The sequence below is a fragment of the Dipteris shenzhenensis genome, chromosome 26, assembly GCF_047967505.1.
Source record: "Dipteris shenzhenensis isolate YYH24624 ecotype China chromosome 26, Dip_SZ_1.0, whole genome shotgun sequence".
NCBI lineage: Eukaryota > Viridiplantae > Streptophyta > Polypodiopsida > Gleicheniales > Dipteridaceae > Dipteris > Dipteris shenzhenensis.
This window is the reverse complement of record NC_141621.1, coordinates 42898781-42918874: the sequence shown is the minus strand read 5'-3', so window position 1 is coordinate 42918874 and position 20094 is coordinate 42898781. Positions and strand designations below refer to the sequence as shown.

Genomic DNA, 20094 nt, shown 5'->3' with positions numbered 1-20094 from the left:
CCAATATAGAGGGGAAGGCATTAAGATGGTTGGCGGAATACCTTGCAAATCACTTCTAGACCTACAATGCTATTAGGGTTGCATTCTTGAGGTGATTTTGCAAGAGAAGGTGATTATACAAACTCTAGAGGGATTTCATATCTTGGAGTAGGGTGATCAAGATGTGGAAGACTACGCAAATCAGTTTCAACCACTTTTGTAATGTGTTCCTCTCAACCAACAACCTGCATTGGAAGTGCTCAATGAGTACTTTATTTTCAGACTAGGCAAGGATGTGCGGACGGCACTGGCGACCATGGACAAAGTTACAATGCCTCTAAATGATCTTATTACATAGGTGATCTATGCAAGAGAGGCACTTCAGGGTCGAGTAGCCAAGCATCGCAAGGTGTCCAAAGGGAAAAGCAAATCTAAGAAGAAACCATCAAGGAAAAAGCACAGAGTTATGTGGAGTACTGTAAACTGAGCAAAGGTGTTTAAAGGGCTATAAGCTTTTGCATGAATATACTATCTATTTGTAAACCATTGCAATTTTGATGGTTGTTGAATCATCAAACTTTTGCTATCCTTTTTTTGTGCTTGTTTGGGTTGCCCGTTTTTTGGCTTTTCTAACTTTGCCATGTTCTTTTGTCGTTTTTTCCTAAGTTACAAGGGGGAGAGGGACTTATTACCCTTCCCAACCATCATATCTGCAAGGGCTACAATATGGGGGGTTTTCTTGGATTGAAAAGGCATAGGGGGCAGTGTGACAACTATGACATAAGAGGGCTCACAGCTACAATTCCACCTAGCCACCATGAAGTCTCTTCCTAAGTTCAACTTTCTCATGCGAATGTCTTCTTTAAGAGCCTCCTCATTCAAGCTCCTTTAGGATCCTCTTCTAGCCTAGCAATTGCCACTTGGCCTTTCACTTTTGTGCCATGTGACCCTTCCATTAAAGCCCTCCCATGGGCTTCTCTTGCACCTACTCACTAATATTTAAGCCTAAGTGTGATCCTAGACTCAAGCCCTTTAAGCCCCCATTAATGTATAACCAAGCCATAGGCCTTGGCTGACGTAACAGGGGGCTTTCCTTGGAGCAAAATGGCTATGGGGAGGAGGCGGCGAGGAATGAAGGCAGGGGGTTTGGGAATGGAGGCGAGGGGGTTGGCAATGGAGAAGCATAACATGATGAAGATTTTGTTTAATCAAATGATATGCATGTTTATTCTCCTTATCCCATTAAGATTGTGCATGTGGGTGATTTACCAACATTTTCGTTAAGTGTACCGTCATGATGTTCCTGCAAAATAAGAAATATTTCCATCTATATTTTCAAGTATCATAATTTTTGATGTCTAGCATTGTTGAGGTCTCAAGGTTGATGTTGCTTGCGGTTAACGTGATTAAGGTGCCAAATGACCAAGATACAATGCAAACGATTTAAAAACCAACGTTTTTGAATCATGCTATCCAAAATATTACAAAAATGATCAAAATTGTTTGCTACTTTAGACTTGTTAATAGGAAATGGAGGTGGCGGAGTAGGGGAGGGCCATGGGGAGGCCATATTTGAGGAGGAAGCCAGTCGGATTCTGGCCGATAGGCTGGGAGCTAAAATTCGATGGCTTTAGATCGGGATGGCCGACACGTGGCCATTCCCGACCATCGAGGCTAGTGGGGAGGGCACTGCGCACTGCCACGTGGATTCTGTGCGGCTAGTTTTTGAGAGGGGCGCCAATTTTTGAGAGGCAGATCTTCTAGGGTTTAGGAGAACGACATCAAACGGTGGAGATCTAATCTCCACCGACCTGCGACCTTGACGGAGTAGGGAAGGTTGGGAGGAGTTCCCCACATTTCTCGGCCATCAAATGCTCACATGTGTCAAATTCGAGTAGTTCGAGTAGGTACTTTCAGTGGAGGCCGATGATGATCATGGCATTTTTGATCCAACGGTCCTGATTGAAGTTATGGCGACCCAAGCCTTTGAAGGACACTCGGTTAACAACGAGAAGTTGTTTCGATCTAAGCATAACAAGCAACAACCAATGGTGAGGTGATTGGGCATGTGGCTGGCCAGATGTAGCACTATCACTGGATGCGGCCACGTGGCGAAGGACCCAATTTTGTGTTGCAAGGTGGCTTTTCAGCCCCTTATAAGCTTTCCCATTTGTATAACATCCTTTTGGAAGCTCATGAGCTTGAGGGTGTGATGATGGACGACGACGAGGACGTCCCCATGGCTGTGCCGCTTTCCCCCCACAACCAACATCATGAATCGCGCCAAACTCTCTCCGTCGAGGCCAAGGAGCCAGCAGGAATCACGGTGATCACGGGTTACTTGGGAGCTGGCAAAACCACGGTTCTCTCTCTCTCTCTCTCTCTTTCTCTTCCACACACACACGCACACACACAAAATGAAAGATTAACATTTTGATTGTACGAGATACACCAAAATGTTCCAATAATGATACACCGTTTCCAATCCTCAATGGCCTATTCAGTTACGAGAGAGAGAGAGAGAGAGAGAGAGAGAGAGAGATTTGCTTTGTGGGGAGGATTATGGCAGAGAGAGAGAGAGAGAGAGAGAGAGAGAGAGATTTACTTGCGGGGAGGATTATGGCAGAGAGAGAGAGATTGATTGATTTGCTTGCGGGGAGGATTATGGCGAGAGAGAGAGAGAGAGAGAGAGATATGCTTCTGATTTAGCCACCAATGCCCATTTCCTTATTGCTGCAGCTTGTAAATTACATCCTCAAAGCTCAGCATGGGAAACGAATAGCTGTCATTCTCAATGAGATCGGGGAAGAGCTCGGTATCGAGCGAGCCATGATAAATCAGGGGGAGCAGGGAACCCTTGTGGAGGAATGGGTTGAATTACCGAACGGTTGTGTGTGTTGCAGCGTCAAGCACAGTTTCGTACAGGCACTCGAACAGCTTATGGAGCGGCGTGAAAGGTTTGTGCCATAAAGAGCCCAGCATTTCTTTTGTCTTCCGTGTTTCTTGACCTGAGATAGAGCTCGTTTTCTGTTACCACTTCTACTTTAAGACTGTCTGTCTTCTTTAAATTCTTCCTTTTTGCGGCACAGACACTTTGATCCTTATCATCACAGCGTTGGTTGCTGTTCGTCTGGATGCTCCTTGTTGGGTACAGATTCGATCATATCCTCTTAGAAACTACGGGACTTGCCAACCCCGGTCCTGTAGCTTCTGTGCTATGGGTAGACGAGCAGCTGGAATCCACAGTTCACCTTGACTCGATAATAACGGTATGTAGTTGGGAGTTCATGGACTTAGATACGCATGTGACACAATGTAATCCACAGTATGCATGGTAAATATAAATGTTCGGGACTCTTGAGAGGCCAGTAAGATCATAAGTTCAAATCTCGGCTTTCATTTATGTGCGTTTTCATTCGTTAGACGTTGTTGTTGGAACTTTGCAGGTTGTAGACGCCAAGAATATCCACCTGCAGCTTCACGACCAAAAGGAGTCAGGACAAGTTTCCCAGGCGTTCCTTCAGATTGCATTTGCGGTTCATCTCCCTCCCTGTCAAACATTTCGTTTCCCTTTTTCTTTTTGATTCTTGCCTGTCCATAGTCAGGAACATGGATCAGAGATCATTTCTGTTCATTGATATTTTGGCCATTACCCCATGCTTATGCGATGATACCCTTGCTGTATCCCTGACATCCATCTAGAGTGCGGGAGCAAATGCCTAAACTGTTGGTACAAATAAGGAAGGCTCTCTTATATTATAGGAACTTCCACCTATAATAGCGACCAAGGTTTTCCTGACCATGACCACCTTGGGATGAACAAGCTTTGAAATTATTTGGTTAATATTTAAATTGTGATAGGCTATGGGACCACCATTAGCCAATAGCTGGAAGTGAGTGGCTTCATCTTGTTATGGATCTTTTGAACACATATGGAGGGGGCACAACATGTGATCGAGATCCATATACCAAATGCTGTAACCATTACCAGGGCAAGGGGCCTCCTGGAATAGAGTGTTACTGATGCGATACAATAGAGACTGCAGAATCAAGCTTTCTGTGATAACAATTCCTCTATGACCTTATGTTGTTTGTTATTAGATCACGACTCGAGGTGTTCAGTTATAGGGCATGAGGCCTTTAGCCTTTAATTGGTCAGATTGAGCGAACAGTCAGAATATGGAAGACATGCTGAGGGCATATGTTTCTAACAAACAGTTGGAGTGGGAAAGGTATCTTCCACTCATAGAGTTTGTTTATAATACTAGCAATAGGCAGTCAGCCATAGGGTTCAGTCCCTTTGTGCTTATGTGTGGGTATCAACCAAGATCTCCTATTGCAAAATATTAAGGTAAAGGTAGCTGCTGATTTCTTGCAAGATATACTTCAGCATGCTAAAGAAACTATCAAGAATGCTCAATGATACTCTCCAAATCGAGGTAAGGCACCACGGAATTTGTAAGAATGGGTAAGCATTATAAGATGTCATCCAAACATTGTGGACCATATAGAATTATTAAGAAAACTAATGATGCAGCGTATAAAGTATAGTTACCAGAAAGAATTAGACTTCATCCAATGTATGTCCTCAAGAAGAGGCTTGGAGAAAATGACAGCTTCGTCTTTTATGAGGAGCTGGTCAGAATGGAGATTTGACTACCTATATTCTGTATGAACCAGAATTTGTTCTGGGTCAGAGAACTGGGCAATTCAGGAATTGCGTTTGTGAGAATACTTAATAAGATGGAAAGGTAGATCAGAGGATGATAGCTCGCTTGGGAAAGTAGTGATAGTCTTTGAAAGGGATTCCCTACCTTTCATTTATGAGGACATAAATGTACGTTAAGGGGGAAGAATGTTATATCCCAAGCGAACTATGGCTAGTTTGTACCTAATCTAGGTAACTGAGTCCCAGCAGATAAGAGTATTGGTAAGGGGTTAAGCTTTGATGAACCAATGAGAGATTTAGTGGGCATTGTATGAAGGTTAGGACTCAATTTAGGGTTTGGCTAATTATAGCGAGAGGGGAGGGACTCCAAGGCTTATCGACTGAGGACTAGGCTCAGGTGGGGATCCTGTGTTGTCAGATGACCACTACAGGTGTTCAGTTATAGGGCATGAAGACATTACATATATTGACTTTCTATCAGATTCTGGGAAAATTCATTCGACTGTTAGGAGACTGGCAGTAGAGTTATCAAGCACGGTAAGGGGGGGGGGGATAGGGAGGGAGAGAGAATTTTGATATTGATATTGACATTTGGCAGGACGTTGTGATTCTCAACAAGATTGATTTTATGGAGGAAAAAGATGAACTGACAGATCTAGAGGCTGAAATTTATAAAATAAATTCTTTGGCAAAAATAATGCGTGCGGTCCGCTGTAACGTAGATTTGGGAGAAATTCTTTACTGCAAGGCATATGACATCAAGGTGAGTGACATGATCTTGCTTTATAATTAAGCAGTCATTAGAGGCAGGGAAGATTTATGCAGGGTATGCAGATTCAACATTCATTGAATCCTAATACTTGCTTCTTTTTTCTCATTTCCTAGCACTCTGCCAACAAGAGCAGTCTTCTGGCCGTCAGTGGTTCAGACGGAAGCGCCAACTTTCATGAGCTTAAAGTGGCAACAGTTTGTATTACTGAAGCCGGTGCAGCCATTCTTGATAGAGTATGCTTTGTGGAATGGTTTTCTTTGAGAAAGGAAAGCCTGATTAATCAAAATCCGCACTGTGGATGAACTCAAATTAATTAGGGACGTTTCTTCTGTCTGAGTTACTCATGGTTAATGAACGGCATTCTGTTTTCAGGTGAAAGAGTGGTTGGAAGATCTATTATGGGAACAAGAAGGGGTTGGAATACTTCGAGCAAAAGGGGTTTTGAATATTCATGGTTCTGAGGATTCTCACATGCTCCAGGTAAACGAGTTAAGATGAATTTTGATGCTTTGCTCAAGCAGTGCTATGCTTTACTTGGCTCTTTTCCTTGTCATACTCTTTTGTGTCAACAAATCAGTTTCAATCTGGAAGTACGTGGAACTGGATGCTCGATTGTCTGTCATCCTGCTTCAACATGTATCCACTTGCTTGGTACTATTTCTTTTTGTTTCAATAGTATGCTTATTAAGAAATGAAATGTTTTCCTACTGTTCAGTTACGGACAATGGGGACTAGGTCTAGCATTTGAGGGTGGACTCCCTTGCTTGGGGTTATGGGCATTAGTGACCCACAAGAGTGATGGCCTCTCTTTGAGAGGGACATCTAGAAACCACACCCCACCTGAGTACCCAAGCGTGGGACCAATCAAATGCACAGATTGCATACTGACCTAGGAACCATTCAAGAGAATGTTCCCTGAGCTTTGGGTGTGGGCCTGGCAGCATGCCAAGAGTAATGGAGATACAAGATAAGACGACAAACAAATGAGCTCAGTATGGCTCAATTATGACCTTAGAGTACGTCAATAGATAGTCCAACCTGTTAGGAACCCGTGGGTGCGATCAGAATTGAATTCTGACAACTTTGAAATTTTAGGGTTTTTGGGAGTGACACGTGGCAGCTGACACCTGGCAGACTGCCACATGGAATCTGAGCTGGCAGGTCAGTCCACCTGTCCCACACATGTGGCAGCATGCATGGCAAGTGGCAGGGCATGCAGGCCAAGTGTCTGGTCCCAAATCTGGTAGATTTGGGGCAAGTTGTGGGCTGTCCTCTTTGGGACTGCAGCCCACCAAAAATCTGGGACAAGTGTCCACCTTCCACTCTAGGCCTAGGGGGGGGCTAAGCCTATAAAAGAAGGCCTCTCCCCTTCATTCCACACATGAAAAATTCGTCACTTTTCTTCTCCCTCCTTTTGGATGATGCAGCAGAACCTCTCCAGCTCCTTGGGTGCAGCCAGCTTCTCCCCAGGCCATTCTCTCACCTCAGCAGCACTCTCTCTCTACTGTTCCAGCCCATTCCCCTTGCAGAAATCTGCCTTTCTGTGCACCTGTAGAACAGCAGCAGCTCCTCTCTTACATCCCCCTTCCTTGGGATCAGCATTGGCACTCTCTCTCTACAGCTATCACTCCATAAAGGCTTTCTCTCTCTAGCCTACAGGCTGTTTTTCTAAGCTATTCTCATTCTAGCCCCATTTCCACACTCTCCTCACCCAAGGTAGCTTCAGAGGCATCAAGGACTTCATCTACAAAAGGGTCAAGTCACGAAGGGAGCCTGTATTGTCAAGTCTATCTCACTTACAGCACTATTTCATGTTGTTTCTACTATCTTTCTAGAAACTAGTGCTTGCCTCTAATGTTGGATGTAAGTGGTGATTGTTGCAGGCTTCTTCCTTGTGGATTGGGCAAGCCAAGAGTTGAAACCTGAGCTTGGAGTCCTCCTTTTTGTTGTCTACCTTGTACATATGCTCTTGAGTCTTGTATCTAGGTCCTAGGTTTTCACTGAGTTCATCAGTTTGGAAGGTGCATTGCACCTTGGTCTTGTATAAGGGGGGGGGGGGCGTCTTGGCCCCTCAATCATATTGCAATTTCCAATGATGTCACTTTGTGTTTAAGTTGTATAAGTCTTAATTCCAGCTTAATTGCAAACTCTTAAAGTTCAAGTATATGTGTTTCGCAACTCGCAATCATTTCATTCAAACGCCTCTGCAAAATCCGTTGTCTGAATTGATAGAAAGCACCGAGTAGTTTACATTGGTATCAGAGCTTAGGCAGGGGTCCTGTACTCTGTGCTTTCTCTTGTTGAGTCTCTTCTTCATTGAGTCATCTTGTCATCATGGCAGCCAATGGATCTGACCCTCCTCCTAACCTGCATGAGTTGAGTGCTCTCTTGTCAAACATTGCTCAACAGGTTCAAGTGCTGGAAAGCAACCAAGCAGAAACTCATGACATAGGGCCCCAATCCCAAGGAAGAGGCCGTGTGGACAACACCAACTCCAACAAGGAGGAAAGATCATACTCTTCTTCCCCTCCTCGAGGTAGACGGCGTCATCGGAGTCCATCTCCTTCGAGACGTCCACGGAGATGAAGGTATGCAAAGCATAAGGTACCTCTTGGAGATAAGCTCTTCAAGTTTACCAAGTACAAGGGAGAGGACAAGCCCGAGGTCTTGCTGGCCTGGATCCGAGACCTCGAGTATTTCTTTGAGGGGGACGAGTACGAAGACAAGGCGAAGATCCGGTTTGCCGTCCTGCACATGCAAGATCGTGCTTCACTCTGGTGGGCAGCTATGGTCAACACTGGACAGCAAGCCCACACCTGGAAGCGCTTCAAGAAGAACTTGGTGAGGCACTTCCTGCCTAAGGAGTTTAAGAGAGATACAATGGTGCAGTGGGACATCCTCCGCCAACGCCAAGAAGAGAAAGTCAGTGAGTATGTTGATCGTTTTTGGGATACTTTGTTAAAAGTTCAAGCATTTAGTAGGAAGGATAAAAAAGAGCAGCAAAGGAAGTTCTTTGCTGGCCTACGGTATATCGTTCAGCATGAGGTGGACATTGCCACTCCTACTACTCTCGAAGACACCATCAACATCGCCTTGAAGGTGGAGAAGAAACAGTCTTTCTCCAACAAGCGGAACGGCAGCAGCAGCAAGCGGAAGTCCCAGGGAACGTCCAAGGAACAAAAGGGTAAGGAGACAGCAAAGGATGCACCAAAAGAGCAAAAGTCAGCCAGCCAGCCTCCTTCGAAGAAAGCAGCCCGCACTTTCAGCTCATTGTCTCCACAACAGAAGCAAAAGTATTACTCCGAAGGGCGGTGTTTCAAGTGTGGCGAGCGAGGCCACAACTTCTACGAATGCCCTCAAGCTGCCAAAAACAGCAGCAACAAAGAAGCAGCCCCCAAAAAGCTAGTTTTGGTAGTTAACAAGGTGGAAGCACCTCCAGAAAAGGGAGCTATAAACGACACCCATAGTTTGTTGAAAACATGGGGTCAGGTAAAGGATCAATCCGCTTTGTTTTTGTTCGATAGTGGAGCTACTCACAACTTTATTTCTCATGAGATGGCACAGAACTTGGGGATAGCCCCAGAGGATAAAGGAGAAGCCTTGGAGGCAACTGCAGCCTTCAAGAACCAAGAAGAGAAGGTGTACCCCATCATCGGCAAGCTTTGGGTACACATCCAGGGGTACTTGGATCATCTACCCTTCATGGTGGCACCACTTCAAGGATCAGATGTAATTCTCGGCATGCCCTGGCATAAGCAAGTCAACCCCCGAATCGATTATGTGAAGAATATTCTAACCCTCAACATAAGGGTAGAGATGTGAGCATTACAGCGGGAGTTTCAGGAAACACCATTCCTATGGTAAGTCATGCACGATCTCCCAATTTGCTTAAGAAAGGAGTATGTTCTTTTCTAGTGTTTATACGCGAGTGTTTGTACGCGATAAGCAACCAAGTGAAGAAAAGTTAGATCCTCTCACAAAAGAAATCTCTAGTTGCTTCTCTCAGGAACTTCCTAGTCACCTCCTTTTTGAGAGACCAGAGGATCACAAAATTGACATAGTTCGAGGGTCTTCACCTCCAAATAGACCCCCATATAGAGTTAGTCAATCTCAACATCTTACTAGTCCAAAAGAAGGATAAAACCTTCAGGATGTGCATAGACTATAGAGCCTTAAACAAACAGACGGTTAAGAATTGTTTCCCGATTCCTCGTATAGACGATATCTTTGATCATTTAGGAGGATTTGAAATTTTCAGCCGCATAGATCTTAAGAGTGGCTACCATCAGGTACGAGTTGTATCTGAGGACATTCATAAAACAGCCTTTTGGGCTGTATGAATATATGGTAATGCCTTCCCAGTCCAGGCGAATCTACAATCTCTCCACGAATTGATCAGCGGCAAAGATTTTCTCTTTTGTTTGCATGAGTGGAGTTGGTAAAGATCTACCATATATAATTTTGAAAGGAGCTTTTCCAGTGGAGGAATGAATTGTGTTGTTATAAGCAAACTCCACTAGAGGAAGGAATTTCTCCCAAAAGGTTTGCTGGTCATGCACATAAAATTTCAGCAAATCCAAGAAATTCCAGGCGAATCTACATCTTTTGCAGGGAGAGATTGTAGATTCGTTGTAGGCTGGGAGGGTGATGCTGAGGAGGATGAGAGAGCTAGGTGCGATCTCCAGGTTAGATGGGGCGAATTTCCTCCAAGGCAGGTCGAAGTGTGAGCGTAGGGTTGCAGGTTTGGAGCGATTGGCGTGGAAATCCATGTCATGATCCCCCTCATGATGGCTGGAATTGTTCGCTTCAGCCATGAGTGAGTGCAGGCAGAGGGAAAGAGAGCGGGAGCTGATTGCATAGAGAAGAGAGGAAGCTATAGGAGATGCAATTTGCAGATGGGGAAGAGCTGTCAGCCAGGCGGAGAGAAGGACTGTGTCAGGGAATGGCAGCAAAGAGACTGGGAGCAGGAGAGCAAGGGTGTTAGGAGTCGGCCAAGAAGCTGCAGAGGGAGGAAGAGCGTGTAGCAATCGGCTGAGGAGATCTCTTGCTGCGAATTCTTGCTGCAAATTCTACTGTGAATTGATGGTGAGGGGGAAGGTTGAACCCACTGGATATATAGGCTGAGGTGAAAAGCTGTGGAAAGCACTGCATTTCACCTAAATTTGGCTTGCTTTTCCCTTGACCTGGGACGCAAGCCAGCCAAATCAATCGCTGCCCATTAATCTTCCACCCTCTAGTGACATCGTCCTAGGCTAGGGCTTGCAGTGCCAGCCCTACGCAGCCCTCAGCTTCTCCATCGCCACCCTTCTTGACCTCCTTGCTTGATCGCCTAGCGCAAAGGGAACCACTCCTACTGATGCGAGTAGGAAGAACAAGAGGAAGTTCTTCCAGTCACCAACTAGTACAGGGGAGTCAAAGTCAGTTGACAACGCCCCAAGAAGAACTTGACTTAGACAAAGAATGGTAAAGCTCGTTTCTTACGCATCCTCAGGTTAAAGAAAGAAGGACATTGCTTTATTTGTGAGGAGCGGGGCCACACAAGGAATGATTGTCCTAAGCGCAAGAACCAGATGCAAGCGCTAGGACCAAAGCTCCATGCACGCCAAGGAGTCAAAGCTAAGGGAGCTAACCAAGCATCGATGATAGGTCTTCTGTAAATGTTATTACCTGCCCACTTTCATGTAATTGCACTTTTAATAATTCGTTATTTTGCCCCCGTTACCTTTTTCGAGCTTATGGAGAAGTGAGGGACCAATGCATTCATCTGCGATGCAGCTTCGGAATATATTAAACACTTCTCATTATGATGTGTATCAGTGTGTTTTGGTTCCACTTTCCTCATTTGTTGTTTCAATTAATAATATTCCCCTGTCTGTCCACCATGTCCTCCGGCTTTGCCTCCACTCCTGTTGTCAATTTCCACAGCTCGTGAGCCACTAAATAACTCTGGATCTTCACCTTCCAGATCGGATAATTTGACCCATCTAGTTTCCCAGAATCGTCCAAAGTTGGGGATAGTGAAAGAAAGAAATCTGGGGGAGGAGGAAGGAAGAGCAGGGGCTGAGGAGACTAAAGAGGTGGACATCTCTGCTGCTAAACCACATAGCAAAGTCGAACAAACTCAACCTTCAGTAGACCAAAACGATGAACGCACCTGACTGAACCTGAGTCACCCTCCTTCTCGCAAGGGCACTGTCCTCTAGTCATGGAAGTCGATTCCCAAGAGCTTCTGAATCAGGGTCGTCCTTCATCAAGGTCCTTGCCTTCAGGCTCCCATACCTGTGAGCCTCCTACTTGGGCTCTGATACCATGTTAGAAATGGCCCAACAGAGGGTACGCACAGCGGAAGACTGATAGAATAGCCCAGGAGCTCACACAGTGTGGTGTGGGGTGTGGAATCACAGCACAGGATAGATGTGCAGACTGATCAATAGACAATGAACCAGCCAGATATAGAAGACACCAAAATAATATATTTCCGTCCAAAGTTATGGACACAATTCAAAAGAGATAGATCCAGAGTCCCACCAATGGTGTGGTCCTCTGATCTTACCACAAGCTACTTCTCCTATCTACCAGCTATCATTAGACTCGAGCCCACGTGCTCCACCTCGAGCGTCTGTAGACTTTCTGTCCAGATCACAACACCTTGCTGCTCTAGAAGACAGCCAAGGTCCGGCCTCTTGGGAACTTAGTCTGCAGCACACCTATCACTCTCCTTCACCCCAGTGTGAGGCCCAAGGGAGTGGCTTCTGGCTGCTCCTGTCTGCTCCTGCTCTTGCTGAATGGTTGGATAATGAATGAGGCCCAGGGCCTCTCCTTTTATAGGCCCAAGGCCTTGCTGCAAAAACCGACCAGGGAAGGGGCAAAATAGCTGACTCAGTCAGCCCCTCCCTGGCCAACTTGTCTGCCACAAAATGCCCCTTTTGGGGCTCTCTTTTCCAGGGCCTTTGGCCCACACTCCAAGGGCTTTAGACCTCCTTTCAAGGCAGGGGTACAGCCCCTATGCAGGCCTGCCTGGCTGTCCCATATGGGCTATAAATATGCCCTCCTAGGGTCAGTCCCTTGCAGCCCTCCTTGCTGCTGCTCTTGCACCTGGGTGCCCACTCTCCAGCCCTAAACCAGAGCCTCCAAACAGGCCCAAAACCTGCTCCACATCTGTGTCTGCACATCCTGCCATAATTGCGCCTCTGCCAGGCCCTTCTCGAGCGCCGTACAGAGCCGTACACCCTGCAGATGTCAGCGTCATGTCATCGCCTCTTATTCTGGGTCCCTTGTGCTGGCTACTGCTTCGCCTTATGCTGCTGCAGATCCATCCTAGCTCCAGGTACCTTCCATATCTTTGATTCTTGCCCACATGGCAACCATGCTGCTGCTCATGTGTCAGTCTCTCAAACCCTAGGTTCAACCCCCCCATGCTCTCCTCATATGGGAGCTTACAGATGGAGAGGTGACCTTTCCAACATAATCCTGAAGCACCCTTCAATGTGCTGACCAAATTGAAGGCCAGCACCAAACATGCTCATGGGGGTCAGTGCAATGAAGGAGACAAGGGGCAGATTGGAGGAGGGAGAGATAGGGAGAGAGAGAAGGAGAGAGAATTGTGGAAAGGGGGAAGAGGGAGAGGAAGAGAGAGATTGGGAGAGAAGGGAGAAGGAAAGAGAGAGAGATAGAGAGGGATTGGGAGAGTTTGTGTAGGCAGCACCTAGGAGGAAGGAAGTGGGAGTAGATAGGATTAGATGTCACATCAGAAAGTGTACAATAAGGGGTGGATGGGGACTTGTATAGTCCCTCCATATTTCCCACCTAAGAGGCCTCTAAAGGTCCTCTAAATTGCCCCCTTTTTCCCCCTGCATTACAGCCATCCCTTCCCATAGGATTTTGCCCTCAAATTTCCACAGCATGTTTGTCCAAAAAGTGCAGCAAACAGCAACTACTAATCAGGCCGGTAGGAGGTAAGGGTGGTCCTGGACAATGCTTTTTGGCTGCCATGAATTTTCATCCTCAGGGAATCCCCGTCACTTGATAAGATACTATATGTAGACCTTGTTTCAGAGTATATGGTCTTTGAAACCTGTGATGCGCTCTGGAACATAGAGGATGTGGCCCTCCTCATCCATAGGTGGACGTGCTGTCCCACATGTGGTGTCAGCAAAGACACATAGATAACATCATGGATCTTGGGTAGCTCCAACTGATATGCTACGTCTCCAACCTTGCGGATGATCCTGTAAGGACCGTAATACCCATGAGCAAGCTTTGTGTTGATATTACCTTTCAGCGAGGCATAACGGTTCTTATGGAGACACAAATGCACATAATCTCCCTCTTTGAAAGACAAATATCTCCTGCGTTCATCCCTATATTTCTTCTACTTGGCTTGGGCATCTTGCATACTCTTTTTAGCCAATTGTAGAAGGGCATCCATCCTCTCCCAAGTCATTCCGTGCTTGCTTATTTTTCACAGCCATGTCAGCAATTGAAGAAGGCATCCCAACCTTGCATCCGTACATTGCTTCAAACAAGCTCATGCGAATGGAAAGATGCTTGGTACTGTTGTAACAAAATTCAGCAAGTGCCAACCATTTATCCCAAGACTTCTGAGTATCATGACAAAAGTGCCTCAAATATTCCTCCACCCATTTGTTCACCCTTTCTGACTGTCCATCAGTCTCAGAATGGTATGTAGTGCTAGGTGTGAGTAAAGTACCCACTGCTATAAATAACTCTTGCCAAAAGTGACCCAAAATTTTGCATTTTTGTCACTGACAATTTCCTAAGCGAAACCATGATGCTTAAAGACATGCTCAATGAATTGCCAAGCAACCGAATATGCAAGAAGTTTATTTGAAGCAGTTGTATTGCAAAAAGTAATACAGATGCTAACGAGAATTTCAGTTTTTTTTAGAGCTCGGTCTTTTATGACCTCTCTTTACACTTTTAAAACATGAAATTACTTGTATTACTACTGGTGTCCTTACAAAGCAAAGTGGATTGCCATGCATTTTATAGAGGGCAAGGAGGACTTCTTGGTGCCCGAAAGAGAATCTCAAGATTTGGTTATCATTGTTGGTGCCAAAGACCATTCGAAATCAAGTAAGAGTTTTTTGCCTTCATTTGTTCACATATTTATTCTTGGTTGCAATTTGGTTGGCATAGCTCCAATGGGTAAATGGGCCTATTTTTCTTGCAAAACCAACTGTCTATATTTTGAGTCTGGCACTAAATAAATTCTGTCCTGGCACCACAACAGCCCATTATGTAATTTGAATTCCGGATTACTCTGACTAGAAGGCTTCTGCAAATTTGAAAATATGGGAGCTGCCTTAGAAGTCTGCATAGGAACTTCCCTCTTGGCAAATTTGCAAATAAAGCGCTTGTAGAAGGAAGCAAGACCTAAAAATCCTCTCAACTGGGTGGGGTTTTGTGGCTGTGGCCAATCTTTGATGCATTTGACCTTTGCAAGATCCACCTGAATGCCATGTCTATTGACAATATGCCACAGGTACTCAACCTCCTTTGCCATAAATGTGCATTTGCTGGCTTTGCATAAAGCTGATGCATCATCAAAATTTCTAGCATTTGCTTCACATGCTTAACGTGCTCCTGTCTATCCTTGTTGTAAATGAGGGTATCATCAAAGAAAACCAACATGCATCTGAAAAGAAGTGGCTGCAATATCTTGTTCATCAGCGCCTGGAAGGTGGCCGGTGCATTAGTCAATCCAAAAGGCATCACCTTGAATTCATACAAGCCTCGTTCTGTGCGGAAGGCCGTCTTGTGCTCATCTCCTTCTTTCACCCTGATTTGATGGTAACCAGACCTCAAATCTATCTTCGTGAAAAACTGAGCACCCTTGAGTTCATCGAACAGGTCATCTATCCTAGTCATTGGAAACCTGTTCTTGATAGTGGCCTTGTTTAGATCCTTGTAATCAATGCACATGCAGCACAATCCATCTTTCTTCTTCACCAAAAGACCGGGGAGGCAAAAGGAGAAGTGCTATGAGAGATGAAGTCCTTTTCAAGCAGTTCTCGCACTTGTACTACCAGAAAGATGGTACGGGGCTTTGTTTATGGGCTTACTGCCAGGCTCTAGAACAATGGCATGGTCCACATCTCTCTTTGGAGGCAATTGGGACGGCATATCAGCAAACTCCGAGAGCAACTGCTGCATATCACAATCCTCAACACAAGGAATTCTACCCCTCTGAGATACGGACACATTCAATGCATAGAGGGCCTGAGCTCTTTGGCCCATTGCCTTGCTGAAATGACCCGCAATTTAGGAGTGGCAACGCCATGCAATGCTACAATTCTACCCTTGTGGACAAAGCTGAGTGATAGGGCATTTAAATCCATGCTGATTTTACCCAAAGATTTTAACCAATCGCAGCCTAGGACAACATTTATTGGGCCCATGTCCAGTGCCAAGAGATCCCCAACAAATTTATAATTCTTAAAGAGCTTGATCCTTGCATTTTGGCAACAAAATTTACTGATCAAATGCTGTCCATTTGCCACCTCTACTCTCAGCCCATGATCAATCTGAGTAGCAATTAGTCCCACCTTCTGTAAGGTCTTAGAATTGATGAAACTATGAGTGCTACCACTGTCAACAAGCATGTGAACAGTCCTGCCATTAATTTGCCCTTTCAATCTGATAGTTTCAGCACTTTTGGCACCCATCAAGGCATGAAAAGAGATAGTTTGCGCATCCCAATAGATCTCCTCATCCACAAGAGCATTTCCATTTGCATCCTCTCGCGCAGAAAAGGCATAGCAACTTGATGCTCCACATGAAAGTTTGTAGGTCAACGGCCTCGCATGCCACAGGTGGGCTGAGTGTCATTGGATGGTATACCATGCATATTATGTTCAACACCGGGATTAAAGGGGAAATCAACCCCCTTCGTGGCTTCAGTATCTGGAGCTTCTTCCACGTCATGTGCACCCTCGGAATCATCATGAGTGGCATCCAAGGTCTCAGAAGCATCCATTAAAATCTCATAATCCGTTATCTCAATAATCATGCTGAGTTTTGCAGTACCACTGTTACGCTTGCAAACTTCCCGATGCTCAGGAGTCCACTTCTCACCACACTTAAGGCATAAGTTTGCCCGCTTTGTGCTGTCCAAAATAGCCCTGGTGTGTTGTTTAAATTCTGATTTTTCATTACCAACACTTGCTTAGCTCCTGGCTTAGCTTCAGATGACCTGTATGGCTTAGCATATGGCATCTTGATGCTTGTAAAAGTGGGAAACCTCGGAAATAGTGCTAGGCTTCTTCTCAGCCTCTTTCAGTCCCGTATGCGCTGCATGCTGCCATCTTGTACTTGCTGGCATATTTAGGCTCAAACACCTCTGCCAATTGGGCTGCATGCTCAATTGTTTGAGGGTTATGTGCCCTCACATACACAGCCAAAGAAGGATGCAAACCTTGGATAAAATGCAGTAGCTTTCCCTTCTCAGAAATGTTGCTTTCAACCACCTCACGAACAGCAGCCTTAGAAAACACGCTCTGATACCAATTGTTTGGATTTGTGGACTTGACAGACTTTATATTGCATGCAGTGAGAAAACTGAAATGGTTATGAAACCTTGACATTCTTTGACAGTATCGATATGGATGATATAGACCCGAAAATTAGTTGCGCAATAAACTAAGGCAAAGAAAAGATGTATTCACATAAGAAATCTCCTTGGTGTTGAGTGACTGGTTGAGCTCACCTCTACGGATTTTGTTTCTCTTACAAATCTTAGTCTTATTGACTCGACTGACTCGTCTATCTTACTCTAGAGCTAACCTAATAGCTTCAGCTACAGAGACTCTTCAGAGCATCAGACTCTCATCAGTGTAACCACTGGCTGGACAAAGAGAAAAGAGAACACATGGCTGTCATCAACTCATGTTCACTAAGTTGCATGGACCAACCAATTTGCAACGAGCCACCTCCAACCAATCAAGTACCTCCAATAACAAGCATTCTTGAACCTTACAACGATCAAGCCCCCCATGAGGCTTACTACCAACAAATGATTCTCGATAGAGGCCATGAATAGGGCTATTGAGGCCACTAGCGTCGGTTCATGCAGATCTTTGTGAGCTCATGCATATGAGATCGCTTTCTAGGTCACAGTACTTCCTAGCCTTCATAGTTGATTTCGGCATGATGATTTGGGTTTATATTTTGTCTAAGAAGTCTCAAACTTTTAAAAAGTTGAAAGAATGGCATGCAAAAGAAGAAAATGAGATATGGAAGAAATTGAAGACCTTCAAAACAGATGGAGTGGGGGAGATCACTTTAGATGGGTTTTGCAAGAAGAATGGGATCAAGCATCAGTTGACGAGACCATGGACATTTTGGCAAAATGTGAGTGTGCTTAGGGGTAAGAAACTTCCAAGGTACTGTTGGGCCGAGGCTGTTAATATGGCTGTCCACCTTCTGAACAGGACCATAACTAAATAGTCTCAAGGAAGACACTTTTGAAGGCGTACTCAGGTAAGAAGCCTATTATTAAGCTCTTAAGAGTTTTGGGTTGTGATGCATGGGTGCATGTCCATAAAGACACCATGAATAAATTGAATCCAAGAAGCAAACACCCTTGTAGGATACAATGAGGAGTCTAAAACTTATCAGTTGTATGACGAGGAGTCAAAGAAGAGCATGAAGATACTACTCAGTTGGTGGAAATGCTTAAGTATTTGCAGTTGGTTGGAAGTCTACTCTACTTGACCAACACCTGACCCAACTTTGCTTTCAGTTGCTGTGCCAGTTTTCTTCGCAGCTGAGGGAGAGCCATTGGGAAGGCTTGTTTGCAGGTACTATACCATAGGTTACAGGACCACGTACCAAACATGAATTGGCTTCGGGGTATTGTGATTTAGATTGGGCAGGAGACTGGGACACTCGATGTTCTATGTTTGGCTACTGTTTCTTGTTGGGATCAGTTGTAGGCACCTATGGCTGCTCTGACGCAGCAGTTTTTGTGCAGGCTGGAAGGCTGATTTGATGTCCTGACTGGGCCTTTTCTAGGCCTGTACTGAGGTCGGCAGACCACTGTACTTGTTCTGGCCCAATTGGGTCGATCATACTACAGACCAGGTTGGCCTAGTCTGTGCCGTTGCCAGCCCTATATGAAGGGCCACACCAACAATGACCATTGCCAGTGCTCTATGCCTTGTGATTTTTTCTTTTTTTAAAGTTAGCATGGTGGATAAATTGTGAGATTCTCCTACACTGTGCTAGGTGCTTGCTGAAGGGAGCAATACATCAATTTTCGTCTTTTATTGGCAATAGTTATTGTCATTGTCACTCTACCTGTTGGTGACATATTGTAGGTTTTTGCAATCCAAAGCAGGCTGTTCGAGAAGTGTATGAAATATTGCCGGTTCACCCTTGGGGAGCCAATGATATACGTATGAACAAAATTGTTTTTATTGGTAAGTGAATATCTACGTTTATCTTCAGCCCATTATCTTATTTTGAATTGATTTTGGAAATTGTTCTGCTGTACTCATCAAGATTTATATGCAGGTGAAAATCTGAACAAAGAGCATTTGTCAGAATCTTTCAAGGCCTGCATGTTGTGAATTCAAAAGGGTGTGCAATTCACTTAATGGTACTGCGAGTGCTAACAAAGCTGGAAAATCAAATGAGGTTCTGCTCATGCAAGCAAGTATAATTCCAAGTACTAGAATAAAAGTTATGTTCTTAGTTTCTGTCATTTGCTAACAACAATTTCACCTCTTCATATCTGTCTGAGATCATCCTCCAGATTGCTGTTTGGGAGGAAATACATTTTTTAATGATTCATTCGAGAATATAGGTCACAAGCATGCAATTGCGCAAATTGAAAAGGAACATATTAATGTTCATGAAAAACATCTATTTTTGACACGCCTGCTCTAAGTCTCACAAATTTCACATATTTTATGCTAAAATTGTATACACCACTCTAGGCTTTATGCCTCCTTACCCTTGATTAATTCACACATTTCAGCTTGCCTCAGTCAGTAAGAAGAAAATCATTGAGTGGTGCAATAAGAAACTTCTAGTGTTTCAAAATTGATGCAAGTGGTAGGTAGAAGACTTTTTAAGAGAGCAAGCTCTTCCTTCTATACATGCAGATTAGAGTTGTGCCATTTGGTAGATAATGCCACATGGATTGTCTTCCTCCTCGAATATTTAGTGGCGTGCTATTATTATATGTCTGTTATCTTGCTCCATAGATGGTTAACTTTCTCTGAATTGTTGCTCACTACCATATTTGGGAGCATTTTGAGCTCTATTTGTGTGCTTCCATGTGATCTTTGAGCTTTGTTTGTGTGTTTCCATGAGGCCTTTGAGCTCATGGCTCAAGAATTGGTCCTTAAGCCCTCACTCTTGGGCACTTGCAAATATTTTGGAGGTCCATGCCGAGCTTGGACTTTGTGCGAAATACTCCCCTCTCAACAATCTTATAAGAATGTCAAGGTCAAGGGAAGGCGCTTGACAATGATAGGCAAGAGGATGAAATCCCTCCAATATAAAGCAATTTTGCATTGACATTTATCAAAAGGCCACTGTTTGAGTTGACACTGATAGGGGAGGCTAGAAACTAAAACATTGCAATGGGAGTGAACAAGACGCAAATGAGGCTAGAAACTAAAACATTGCAAGGGGAGTGAATGAG

The 20094-nt window shown here is 44.7% G+C and overlaps 1 protein-coding gene across 2 annotated transcripts; it reads left to right on the top strand.

The window, feature by feature from the left end:
• Positions 1 to 2025: 2025 nt before the first annotated feature.
• Positions 2026 to 19437, top strand: LOC147885114 (Cobalamin biosynthesis CobW-like protein). Of its 2 annotated transcripts, XM_087397616.1 has the most exons (9): positions 2030 to 2341; positions 2719 to 2936; positions 3134 to 3248; positions 3426 to 3515; positions 5247 to 5411; positions 5534 to 5653; positions 5793 to 5900; positions 18781 to 18862; positions 18957 to 19433. In XM_087397616.1, exons 1-9 carry the CDS (start codon positions 2078 to 2080, stop codon positions 19010 to 19012), a joined length of 1218 nt encoding a protein of 405 aa, XP_087253742.1. In that variant the 5' UTR covers positions 2030 to 2077; the 3' UTR covers positions 19013 to 19433. The 2 variants fall into 2 exon arrangements, with proteins under 2 accessions (XP_087253744.1, XP_087253742.1); XM_087397618.1 differs by lacking the exon at positions 5247 to 5411 and having other exon boundaries at positions 2026 to 2341; positions 18957 to 19437.
• Positions 19438 to 20094: the final 657 nt, after the last annotated feature.

Excerpts from the sequence above, each read along its gene's own strand:
- LOC147885114 (XM_087397616.1), top strand. The coding sequence starts at position 2,078 with ATGCGGCCACGTGGCGAAGGACCCAATTTTGTGTTGCAAGGTGGCTTT. Across the intron at positions 3,249-3,425 it reads ACCTTGACTCGATAATAACG|GTTGTAGACGCCAAGAATAT; the intron begins GTATGTAGTTGG and ends GGAACTTTGCAG. Across the intron at positions 18,863-18,956 it reads GAACAAAATTGTTTTTATTG|GTGAAAATCTGAACAAAGAG; the intron begins GTAAGTGAATAT and ends ATTTATATGCAG.